We start from the raw sequence: 13,561 nt of genomic DNA, 5'->3' as shown, positions 1-13,561 counted from the left end.
TGGGGGTAATCCATATGGAGGTACAAGCACTCAATAAAATTTGTTACTATACTATTATAACAAAGAGTTTTCAGGATTTATACATCTAGGTCTTGATTCATGCCCAGAATTTATATGCCAGACCAAACAACCTAAAACGAGGAGAATTTCATTCAGTAGTCCATGTCCCTATGCTAGAAAAGAAGTTCTACTATTCATAGTAGAACATACAAACATATACACATATAATTTGTTAAGTTCAGCCTGAAAATGAAGATACTGTTTTTAAGTTAGAAAAAAAATTGCTCCAATCTGGAAGAGGTTGCCCAGAGAGGTGGTAGATACCCCACCCCTCAACATATTAAAGGTCAGGTTGTAAGGGGCTCTGAGCAATCTGGTCTACTTGAAGAAGTCCCTGCAAACTATTCTGTAATTCTGTCAAATGTAAGTGGCCACAGCTAGAGACATTTTCAAGACATGTTTTCAGTGCGTTATATCTGTTCACTGCCCTTCAGAGAGACATGGCACATTCTCATCTTGCCAGGCCTCTAGACTGCCAATACTCTACTGTCACACCACATTTGAAGAGCAACAACACAGAGGAAAGTGACTGAAGATAATTCATTGCTCCATTTCATGCATTTAGGGAGGTGACAGCTCACGCACCCAACTGCAACTCAGTGCCATGCATGGAGCAGGAACAAATGCAATAAAAGATAGCTATATGTGGTCCAGTGCCTGGATTTGATTGAACAAGATACAGATGACAGTATCACCATAGAATGGTGCATCATCTCTAGAGAAATGCAACTCATTAAGAAGCCTTGCCTCTGGATTTACAAGGAAATTTTATCTATACAATAATTATGCAACATTCAAGTATTCTTCCGATATCATTGGGCTTTGGGTTTTTTTACATTTTCAATGAAGAAAAAATACTTGTTTTTTGGTTTTAATTGAGTTAATCAATAGTTTTTTATGCAAATGAGGGGTTAGAAACTATAAACCAAATGCAGATTAAAATAAAGCAAAATGTATTCATATAATTTGTTAGGGAGTATTTAATGAAATTGGTAGATCCCTGTACACAATGACAACCCAGACTAGACAGACACTAAGAGGTTGTAATAGTAAATTTTACTTACAAATAATGATATAAGTAAGAAACGATAATGAAGTGCTCAAAATAGATACAGTGGAAGTGGACACGCAGGACAATAACACAGGGAATTATATGTGTGAGACATTCAGACACATAAAGAAGTTCTCAAGGGGGTATAGAGATGCAATGACATTGAGCTGCTTAGAAATCAACAAAAATGTATTGAATTCAGCCTATTTCCATGTTTAAAGAACAACTAAAAAGAAAAAAAAAAAAAGAAAGAAAAAAAGACAGTGTCGTGGTTTAAGCCCAGGCCGTAAATCAGAACCACGCAGTCTACTTCCCCCCTCCCACCTTTCTTCCCTTCGCTTCTGGAAGGACAGGGAGGAGAATCAAAAGAATGCAGCTCCCATGGGTTGAGATAAGAACAGTTTAATAACTAAGGCATAACACAAATCACTACTGCTACCACTAATAGTAATAATGATAAAGGAAATAACAAGGAAGAGAATACAACCGCTCACCAACCGGTACCTCGCCCCCACCCCGCAAGTGATCTAGCCCTTCTGGGAACTCTCAGTTCTACCTCCTGGGCATGACGTGCTGTGGTATGGAATACCTCTTTGGCTAGTTTGGGTCAGGTGTCCTGTCCCTGCTTCCTCCCAGCTTCTCCTCCTCCCTGGCAGAGCATGAGACTCACAAAGTCCTTGGTCAGTCTAAACATCAGTGTTATCAGCTTTGTTCCCAGGCTGAAAGTCAAAAACACAGTGCTGCAGCAGCTACTAAGAAGGAGGAAAAATGACTGCTACTGCTGAACCCAGGAGAGTATCCACCCCTTATTCCATACCATTCACGTCATGCTCAGATCCCGCATTTTCAATATACCATCACTTTCATCTCAGTGCACTCTTATCTTAGTGCACGGACCAATCCCTATAAAGCTGCTGAGTCCATTCAGTCCATGATGTTGGGCTCCATCTGTTGTAACAGTCTTTCAGAGCAGGAGAGGCCCATTGCAAAGTCCACCCCTCGATCATGAGTCCATCTCTATGTTGCATCTCTGCCCTGATGGCCTGAAGTGTCATGGGCCCATCAAGCTCAAAACAATTCACCCTCTCCTGCAGCAGTCTCTGCAACTTGTCGTTGGGGACTCCATACAGCTGCCTTCCATCTCCGATGCTTCCAAAGCACTGGAGGGGCCCAGTGGATTAGATACTCGCCCATACTGTCCCACACACCATGACACTCATGACTGTCCAGCCTTGGGGAAAACCTCTCGGTCCCCCTGTATTGTCTAAACCCAGACAAGACCCAAACCTGACTCTGCTTAACTCTCGGGATCAGACAAAATGGCCGTGGGTAAAACACACTCTGTGTGTGTGCCAACATGGTGATCCCCATCAGAATCAGCAGGCAGGTTCCAAGGGTACCCAAAGGCCATTCAAAACCTTCAGAACTCTCAAATGATGCTGCTATGCTTGCCGGCTCTCTCACCACCAGCTTCTCTTCTTCTGAGTCCAGATCTTCCTCCTCTGTCTTGCTGGGAAGTGCTGTGGGGTCTCCTGCATCCTCCTGAGGCTCAGGCTCACGGGGCTCGGTGGGCTGCTGCTGGGGGATGCTCTCGGCCGCCATGAGGCTGGGCTCGGCCGCGGGGCTCGGCTCCTCCGCCGCCTCCTTCCCCTCCTCGGCAGCCGCCTCCTTCCCCTCCTCGACCGCCCCCACTTCTTCCACCGGCAGCCGCTCCCTGCCGGCCTCCGGCCCCGCTCCCGCCACCGCTTGGTCCCCGGGGCCGCTCTCCCGGGCCGCTTCGGCTGCTGCCGGCTCCCGGGGCCGCTCCCCCTCAGCTCCCCGCAGCCTCACAAAGACGGAGGCGAGGACGAGGGCGGTGAAAAGCAGCGGGACAGCCAGGTACAAGTCCACGGCCACGTTCATCCCGCCCTGCTGCCGGAGCCCGCCCGTATTACAAGCCATTACCATGAAGTACAGTGAAACAAGAACCTTAGCCCAAGGCCCACACTTGATAAACACTAACACAGCAAATACCGGCTCTAAGTAAGCAACGACATACAGAAACTGTGATATCAAAAAGAACAACTTTGAGAGCCCATAAATCAGCATTGTGCCTTGGTCAGATCTGTTGTTATCTCAACGCTTCGTGCCCCACGTTGGGCACCAAAAAATAACTGTCGTGGTTTAAGCCCAGGCCGTAAATCAGAACCACGCAGTCTACTTCCCCCCCCACCTTTTTTCCCTCCGCTTCTGGAAGGACAGGGAGGAGAATCAAAAGAATGCAGCTCCCATGGGTTGAGATAAGAACAGTTTAATAACTAAGGCATAACACAAATCACTACTGCTACCACTAATAGTAATAATGATAAAGGAAATAACAAGGAAGAGAATACAATCGCTCACCAACCGGTACCTCACCCCCACCCTGCAGCATTCTAGCCCTTCCAGGAACTCTCAGTTCTACCTCCTGGGCATGACGTGCCGTGGAATGGAATACCTCTTTGGCTAGTTTGGGTCAGGTGTCCTGTCCCTGCTTCCTCCCACCTTCTCCTCCTCCCTGGCAGAGCATGAGACTCACAAAGTCCTTGGTCAGTCTAAACATCGGTGTTATCAGCTTTGTTCCCAGGCTGAAAGTCAAAAACACAGTGCTGCAACAGCTACTAAGAAGGAGGAAAAATGGCTGCTACTGCTGAACCCAGGACAGACAGAAAAAGGAAAATAATATAACAGTAGTTAAAGCATTCAGGAAAACATTATAGTTATACTTTAGACCAGGAATGCAGTTTTATTCTGCAACTGTAAAGGAACCAAAGAAAACATAATCACTTTAGTAGGCCACTAGGTATACAAGATTAAGATCTTCTAAAAGTGCAGAAATGTTACTTTTTATGTTATTTAGGTTTTCTCTTCATGTCCAATACAATCTGCAACATCCCCCTTTAAATAAATAAATGTCAGAGAGAGCATCAGACTGAGCTGGAGTGCAACAAATGTTGTTGCTATAAGCCTAGAAACCCCTTCCTTTGAGGGAACTGGATGGCCATCCCTGTACCTTCAGGATGGGATACCCAAAAAGAGCAGAAAATGCTGAGGCCAACTACCAGCGGTTGCTCGCCAGAATACTTAGGTCTGACACAGCTTCTTGCTTACACCTTGCTATATAATTAATAGGCCAAAGTTGTTAAAAGATAAAAATCTGCAGCTATTTGGAATCACTGGCATTAACTAAACTGGCCTTTAGTTTCCAATAAATTCCTGTATCTGCCTGTTTCACAAGCTTTTCTACAACCTGTAGCTTTGCCTATTAGGCTGGTAGACTACTTGCTGCTCACAAAGGGAAGCTTTGAGTCAGGAAAGGTTTCAGGTGGAATAAAGTCTCCCTGGATCAAACACAAGTCTTTCTGGGCTGTTAAAACTAAAACACAGTCCCAGGAATAAAAGCAATGCCACAGGCAGGCAACAGGAAGGACAGAAGCCCAAGGTCAAGCTTAGAGAGAACTACAGCACACAAAGCAAAGGAAAAAAAAAATTATAAATTTTAATGGAAGATCTTGAGTCTGGGAAACTAAAAACATAGATTCCCAAGAGGTAAAATAAACACATTACATTTACTGCCAATGGGAAAAGAAATTTTGGAAACAAGACCTCCAGAGAAAATGGTGCCTACAGTGCCACTTGATGGCTTATTCTGGGAGTGCATTCTGAGAGAGCCATATCCATGAGATGTCAACCAGCCCTTGGGCTTCTGCTACAGCACATCTGGAAGCTGATTGATAACTCTGGTGCAGAAGGGAAGAAAAAACTGCACAAGCACCTTGTATTAAGGGATCTTTTCAGCTTCAGAGGTCTTTATTTTACAATGTCAGAATGTGCTTTGGGTGTTTTTTTTTGTTTAAGGTTTTTTTGAGGGTTTTTTGTAGTTTGTGTTTTTGTTGGCTTTTTAAAACATGATCTTCTATGTAAGAAACTGAGAAACAGAGAAGGCAATCACAAAGAACTGGAATGACCCTATAAAGAGTTCAAAGGTATTTATACCCTGATTTCCACAAAAAAAGCCTCATACCACATGAACTATCCAAGCAGCAGTCATAGAAGTCCTTGTGAACCACCTGTTGGAAGAGGAGCAGGAAAAACGCCTTACCACAGCTTTTCACAGAAAAGTAACTGGGAGACATGGAACTGCAGAATCCATTCCCAGCTGTTTTCTTGAGCGTTGTATGGTTCTGTACTTGTGACACAGATCATCCCCTTTCCACTATTAAATATTCCCCTTTCAACTCTACAGCTGTCAAAATAAGTTACTGTAAGGGAAGTCCAGCTCAATCCCCAGTGCTTATCCTGTTCTTGGAAATGGGTTGAACCACTTTATCTCATAACAACAATATCACCCCACCAACCTTGCCCAAAAGGAGCAACAGATTTGTAAAAGCACAGACTGAATTTTTATAATTTCAAATGAATTACCTATAGTATTGGATCACATAATATATGACCTATCAAGTAAAAGCCAAAGAATAAGCTCAGTGGTACTACAGCATGCCTCAAACTTAGTTGTGAGCTTAAATCCCTGCACCTCACATTGCCAAAAAGCTGACTTCTCAGCAGGAGGATGTAACAAGCTACACAGCAGCATGACAACAGAGTAACCTAACCCTCTGTCGTGGTTTAAGCCCAGGCCGTAAATTAGAATCACGTAGTTTCTACTCCCCTCCCCCCCCTCTCCCGAGGGATGGGGAGGAGAATCAAAAGAATGTAACTCCCACGGGTTGAGATAAAAACGGTCCAGTAACTAAGGTATAACACAAATCACTACTGCTGCCACCAATAATAATAATGATAAGGGAAATAACAAGGGAAGAGAATATGATACCACCCGCCGGAAAAGAGCCCGACAGAAAAGAGGACGTGCCCTTCCGGGTAACTCCCAGTTACATCCCCGGGCATGACGTGCTGTGGTATGGAATACCTCTTTGGCTAGTTTGGGTCAGGTGTCCTGTCCCTGCTTCCTCCCAGCTTCTCCTCCTTCCTGGCAGAGCATGAAACTCACAAAGTCCTTGGTCAGGGTAAACATTCTGACCAGTAACTGAAAACATCGGCTTTATCAGTATTATTCCCAGGCTGAAAGTAAAAACCACAGCGCTGCACCAGCTACTAAGAAGGAGAAAAACTGACTGCTGCTGCTGAACCCAGGACACCCTCAATGAAAGGAGGCTCAAAACTGTTGAATGACATGCCAAGTGTCCTTACTCTGATGCTATAGGTTAATTATCTGCCTCCCATGAAAGTCTAAGGATGAAACATAATTGGAATTCAGATATCTGCATTTAATAAGACGATTAGTTACAGCTGCATTTTGGGACAACTGTAATTAGAGTTACAGCTAATGAGCTGGGAAAATGACAAGCAAAAATCTATCAATCACACAATAAACATGAGCATAAACAATGATGAAAATGCTTCTCTTGTTAGTTTCAAATGTACTTTTAATTTAAGTATGCTAATTAATGTCTCATGGGTATCAGTGTCTGTGTAGTTATGGAAACCTGTAGTTTAACAGCAAGCATTTTATCTGTTGGGATGAATGCTTGATCTTATTATAATTAATTTCTAACTAGTTAGAACAAATAGGAAGGAACTATGAATTCTGAACATACACAGTCTCCAAGGATATCTATGTGGAGACAAGCCTAGCATCTCAGAACTCACACTTACTGCAGCTGGTGTTTCAGTCCACTCACTGTACAGCCCCAAACCACTTCTACCACAACAGGAATTCCCAAGAGTATCTAACCATTACCACAGACATATAAATCCTTTCAAAAGTATCTTATCCAACCTGTTGGCACCAGGAAGAAGGATGTGAGGCTACTACACCTCAGAGGTTGGTTAGCACCCTGAAGGAGAGGTGGGAGAATGGAAGACATCTTCGTCCTCAGCATGTCACCATGTGGTATCAGTGTAACCCGTTTTCACTGGGGATCTGGGGAAACATATGTGGGCACTGATGGAGGCAGCTGGAAAGACTTCACTTCCCTTATGCTAACGCTTTGCTGGAGGCAGTGAGCTTCCAGGGGCTCAAGGAGGAACAGAACCCATTTCTTTAAGGATGAAGCCAAATAAGCACAGTACATCAGGAACCTGCTTTTCTTTGCAACAAGAAAAGTTTAATGAGTTGTCAACAATAAGTGATATTTTTGACACATTTTTTGATAAATATACACACAAAGCTATATAGGCAGTATTTTGATCTAAACAATATCCATTTTAGTCTGCTGTAAGTCATTAGAAATCAATTTATTTTCAATTAAACACAAATCCACAGATATTTGAAAATATTAATCTAAGTCAATTTAAAACAAATTAATTCAACTGATGCATTTTTTTTTTAGGAGGACACAATTAAAATATTACCTGTGGGAATCTGAGACCTTCTACTTGTTAATAAAAAGATGGGGTAAGAGAAAGGAGCAACTGGAAATGGAAAGTGCATGACTGTTAATGTTCTAATTACCCACTGAACCACTGTAAATAATGCTGAAGATGCCATCACTGAGTAATGATAAACAAAATAGATATTTTGCAAGAACTCCCCCCAACTGTTGCCTATGTGGGAGGGGTTTTTTTTGCTGTTGTTTCAGGTATTTTTGTACAGTAACACATTATGATTCTGGCCCTTGCAAAGAAATCTCTATTTTCACAACTGAGGAAGCCAGGTTTTTTAAATAATAAGGCACTCACATCAAACATTTATCATTTGAAATAAGGAGCATCATATAATGACATAAACACTGTGAATCCTATTTCAATGTAATGACTCTCTGTGCAACATCACCTATAAGCACAAATCAGTACACTAGCTGGTACAGCTTTCTACATCAAATAAAATTCCTGTTTCAAAAGAAAAATTCTGCCCTAGTTTTTCAAGGAATTAACGCTAGTACGGTAAGGGCAGAAGAGGAAGTAATAACAACAGGTATTCAAAATCAACTGCTTGGTATCAACCATGATGGAAAATAAAGTTCACACAAAATCACTTCCTGAGTTGATGATCATTTTTTCTCTTTTCACCTTCTTTCACCAGCTGATCTAGTTCCACCCAGAAGAGCCAGACAATGTCCTGGATCGCATAAATGTACCAGATGGTGCCTGAGGCAGAGCTTACATTTCAGTAGGTGACAGAATAGGGTACTTCATAAGGTCAAAGTGGACATAGCCTCACCTGTGTCAGCTATTCTTCAGCATTTAATTATGGCCAGCAGCTCAAGCTAGCTATGAGCAATCCCCTTCAACAGTACAATAAAACTAATTCCAGTGTGATATTCTTTAGGACTGTCAATCAAAAAAAAGGCAGCCCTAGACTATTTATTTTCTTAAACCTTAGAATCAGCAAGTCGTCAGTGCTTTCTTCAGTAGTGGTAATTCAAGGTACAATTATGAGTTTAAGACTATGAAGTCTGTAATCAGCAATCCAAGCAAGTTTCAAAAAGACATACCCTTAACTATAAGCACACACATGCATGTACAGGAATGTTTCATAGTTCTTCTACAGCTTTCAATTTTAATACCAACATTTTTAGTCTCATTTGGATTTAAATAAATCTGTTATTTATAATTAAGTTGTTTATATTTATAAGATGACAAGAGATGCATTTCATAAGAGAAGTCTAGTGTCTCCTCTAAATTATTTAATCATACAACTCATTTGGTAGAGCTAATTCGCTGGCTGGCTACTAGTAAGGGATTTTATTCCATCACTTTACTCTTGAAAGACACAGACTTAAAAGTTTTAAGTAGGCCGGCTGATGGAAGATATTTGTGTGTCCATGTAAGTTCAAATGTACTTCAAATTGTGCAATGAAAACAGCTTATGCTGCCATGAAACTTGTTATAATATTGGGTTTACGTTGTCTTTTAAATATGCTCTTAAATATCTTACAGCCTTGACATTCCTCATTACAATTCTGCTCACAGACTGAATAAGGTTAGTTAAGTGACATATCATGTCTGATTCCAGGAAGAATGAAGTGCAAAGCTGGTATATGTAGCTAGGTTAAATGAAAACCAGTGACTACTAAGCTTCTTACATTCAGATCTGAGAATTAAATCTCTCATAAGAAAATGCTGGGTGTCATATACATTGCAGCAGAATTTATATTCTTTTGGAACTGATTTTTTAAGTGACAGATACAGGAAAAAGAAAATTAATCATATATCCTTGACAAGAAAATAAATGTTGACTTATGAGCTGCTGAGTCACAGAGGAAAAAAGTCCTACAAATAAATGATACAAGTTGAAACACACATTTTATTGGCTGCTTGTGCAGACTAAAGGCTTAGATCTTTTTAAATCTACATAAATAATGACTAAATGAGTTTGAATGCATTCTACTTAAAGGATTCATATTAACATGCTGACTTTTGGTCCTTATGCTATTAAGCTAAAGAAGGTATTTCTAAAATCTCTAATGGAACAAAACTAAGGTATTGGGAGCAAATACCATTCCGTGATCCTACAACCAGGATGGGGAGGGTGATTCTTTTTATTTGTTTGGGGTTTTTTACTGTTTTGCTTGTTGGTTAGCTTGCTTTTGGTTTGGTTTTGTTACTGATTAAACTAAAATGAAATAGTTTAAATTTGCAGGCATAGATGACAAAAGGTGCTCAACATTAAGTTCACATCTGAACTTCAGAGGTCTTCAAGTAAATTTCTTAAATGTCTTTAACTCCATAAAGATAATTCTTCCCTACAGCTGGCTTACTAAAAGTCGGAAAAGCTTTTTCTGCTATAATCTTGGTTCTTTGGAAATACAACCTCAATAGCCCCTTAGCACAAACTAAGCTTTTCCCTGAGCAGAGCTCAAAAGCATCAACTGATCAAGTAAAACCTACAGGGAAAAAAAACCTCATGAAATCTATACAATCACATCCCCTCAACCCCAACAATAACCCAAACCAGACACATCCATATAGCAGAGAAGAAAAATGTCTGGTTTAAATTATGTCTTAAAACACACTGTATCTAAGAGCTTAACATGCATAAGACATGTTAGAACTGCATGTGTGCATATTCCATTAAAGATCTGCTCACCTCTCCCACAACTTCAATGATGTCACCAACTTTTAATTCCAGTTCATCTTCATTTTGAGGCATGTAACTGAAAGCCACCTGACATCTTCTTCTTCTGTTTCTCTCTCCTGGTGGAAACAAAGAAAACAGGGGAATTGTAAAACGAAAACAAAATTCCATGCCAAACACAAGCCAAGAGAAACAATTAAAGATTATTCTTTGAGCACTGTTAAAATAACTGGGATGTTTGAAATGCTTAGTATATCTGATTAGAATTAATTTACAAACAGAGTGTGGAGAAAAGATTTCTGGTGCATATTATTTCTTTCAATTATTTTTATAATTCAGTGAAATTAATAAATGACAATAAATTGTGGGGATTTTTTCCTTTCTGCAATATTACTCACGAGCCAAAATTTAACTAATAGATTGTGCTTCCTAGTGACAGGATGGGCAAACTTTACCCAGAGGATCTTTACAAACGTATCTGCTACAAGTTCTCTTCTATGCTAACGCTCCATATACATGGTATAGGCAAATCCTGACAATGAAGGCATGGGAAAGGGATCCAAAAGGAATCCAAAACCTTGTGGATTTTGCTCACTCAACTCTCAACTGATTACTTTATCCTGTATCTTTTTCTTTATAATTCATTCACAGGTGTACAAATAACACCTTTTTTTTTTAATATGTATTCTTTTACATATACATGTATACACACATAAAGTTATATATAGATGTATATGTATACACACATATTTGTAAGGTGCGTATTTATGCACTAATATCAGATTAAAGAAAACCCATCCCAAAGGACCCCCAATGCTAGGTATGTCATTGGGTGAGTGTGGTTAAGACAGACTAATTTTGATAATCAACCAGGTACTGGAAATTATGCTACCAGCCATCTTTTTTTTTTAATTTGTCCAGGATGGACATGACCTTGGATACATGACTGAAGAGAGGCTTGAATTCATAGCTCTGAATAAGAGTAAACCCTCTTACTTGACCCTTCTGACATCACAGTTTTAAGACAGACAGGTAAATGAAAAGATTCAGTTCCAGAACTGTTTGCCACATCTGCTGGCTTACTTGTATATGATTTGTAGCAGAGCGGATGAGAGAACTTCCCTAAATTAAGTTGTCAAGGCTTGCTGCTCAGCCTCTATTAGCTGAAGGACAACTTACTGACATGAATCATTACCATGTGGGAATGTGTTGGAGGACAAAGTAGGAAAATAGAACACAGGATTCACTGATTATTCCCCCTTCTCTAGAAGATGTGCAACGTATAGACCATTCTGTTCCATATATTTACAAACAGGTATCCCCAACAAACATATACACACAGTCTACACAAATAACTCTACTTTCTCTTATGCTCTTTCTCTTAACTGCTAAACATGCTCAATACACATCCAAATCAGTTATATAAACACTGTGCAAGAATGGCCTTAATTTGACATTAAATCACAGAAATGTGTCTTACGGTCAGTCTATTACTTCCCCTGCAACGTTTCTTGATAATCCTTCTCTAGGATGAACAGGAATAAAAAATTACAGAACTTCCTTTTTATCTATTCTATTAATTGAAACTAGAGAAAGGAGAAGCCATTGAATTTGGCTTTCCGACAGTATTTTTCACATCCACTGCAATCCTGCATAAGTGGTAGCTTACTGAATCCTGAAATTCGTACCTTAATGCCATATAACCAAACTCGCTCAAATTGGCTCTTTTTCCCACCTACAAATGACTCTTCACTGTTCACCATCTAAATTAAAATGGTCCTAAACTGACAACTTTATACAGCTGCATTCAGAATAATTTAAATATAACAAATACCTTCCTATTTGGTGCTTCTTTCATTGTGCAAAAGAGGCTGGCTATTTTACCTGAAGATAACATCCCCACTATGATTTCTAACATCAAGTAGCAACCTATGTGCTGATGTTGCCTGATGTGACAGATGTCAGTTGCCACCCCATTTAATAATCAATATTGTGTGACTCTTGGGAGAATATTTTTGAGATTGCTAAAAGAATAAGTAAATACAATTCTTTATGTCAGTAATAGAACAATATGAATCCTTCCCCCTCCCACCCCAGAAAGTTTATTACTGTATATAAAATTTAGTGAAAGTCTGCATTTATCTCCATTAGTCTCATGGCTGTCTCACTACCTCCCTCTCCTCCTGATGCTTACCAATGTAAACGACAGGCTTTGCTAATCCAACTCCTTTTGGTGTTTATCCTAGGATTCACCTATCTAATTGTAGGAGTCCCTGAATCAAATGTCTAAATCTGAGCCTATCACTCAGGAGTGAAGAGAACCTCATACATCCTGAGGGTATTTAGTGTCACTGTAAAATAGACAACTAATATACATCAGATGAATGACTGGAGGTGCCTTTTTCTACTGGTGGGGCTAGATCAGATCTCAGCATCTAACTTTAAAAGGTCTAAAGTTAGGTCAAATGGGAAAAGGAATGAACATATATTCAGAAACTAGAAACAACCAAATCTTTGAGGGTATAAATCTAATTTGTTTCAAAGTGATGTCTGATCAGATTCTAAAAATGGTGTGGTTGCCTGTGACAGCAGGAGGCCCTAGAAGAGCTTCCTGCAGCTGTACACATGTAAGAGAGAGCATGATTTCCAGACACTTAAACACCCTTCTGGTATTAGCGATGAAGAAAAAAGAAGGAGGTAATGACAACGCTTTGGCATACGAGACTTACCTTTGTAAGGGTCACCAAAAGCTGAGGCAACATTACACAGGAGGTCACACTGGTACTTACATGCTGCTGTCAGACCCATGAAAGGTCACAAACTGACAACGCAGGATTAGATGAAAAGTGCAGCAGCAGCAGAATAGATAGGAAGCAAACTATTTCAAAATGAACTGAAATTTTCCAAGCCAAACTATTTTTTTTAAACTTAAAACCTCCCTCATGAAACAGATGTTTATATAAATGAGTGTCTGATTATATGGTGGTTTTTATAGAGCCTACTTTTCACTGATGCCAATGTCCTTACAGCCTGTCCTGTCAGTGAAAACCATATTGTTAACTTCACTAACAAAATGTCCATCAACTTTACATACTAATCCACATTTTTTTTCCCCACCACAAGATAACAGTACAGCAATCTGCTTCATAACACAAGTATCCTATAGAGTAAAAAAACTATATTCAACAAAAAGTTCAGAGACAGACCCATGGAGCAAATGTCTGTTTCTCTTCCTTCTGATAATATGTAGATCTAAATGGCTGACAATCTCTTCAAAACTAGGCCTCACAGTTTTGTACTTGGATCCTGTTTATATCATGCATATCATTTATATTTGTATCAATATCACTGTGGTAAAGACACTTCTCCCACATCTAAAAAAATTTCAAATGCAC

The 13,561-nt window shown here is 40.1% G+C and overlaps 1 protein-coding gene across 4 annotated transcripts in view; it reads right to left on the bottom strand.

Moving 5' to 3' along the window:
- SH3KBP1 (SH3 domain containing kinase binding protein 1) overlaps positions 1–13,561 on the bottom strand; it is a 151,875-nt gene that overhangs the window by 101,930 nt on the left and 36,384 nt on the right. For all 4 annotated transcript variants that reach the window (XM_080612499.1, XM_080612501.1, XM_080612500.1 and 1 more), the window contains exon 2: positions 10,179–10,285. In XM_080612499.1, the coding sequence (XP_080468625.1) occupies positions 10,179–10,285 (107 nt within the window). The remainder of the gene's footprint in view (positions 1–10,178; positions 10,286–13,561) is intronic.

The sequence above is a fragment of the Psittacula echo genome (genome assembly GCF_963264785.1).
Source record: "Psittacula echo genome assembly, chromosome: 3".
NCBI classification, from domain to species: domain Eukaryota; kingdom Metazoa; phylum Chordata; class Aves; order Psittaciformes; family Psittacidae; genus Psittacula; species Psittacula echo.
The sequence above is the reverse complement of the archived record's forward strand: the minus strand, read 5'-3'. Positions and strand labels throughout refer to the sequence as shown.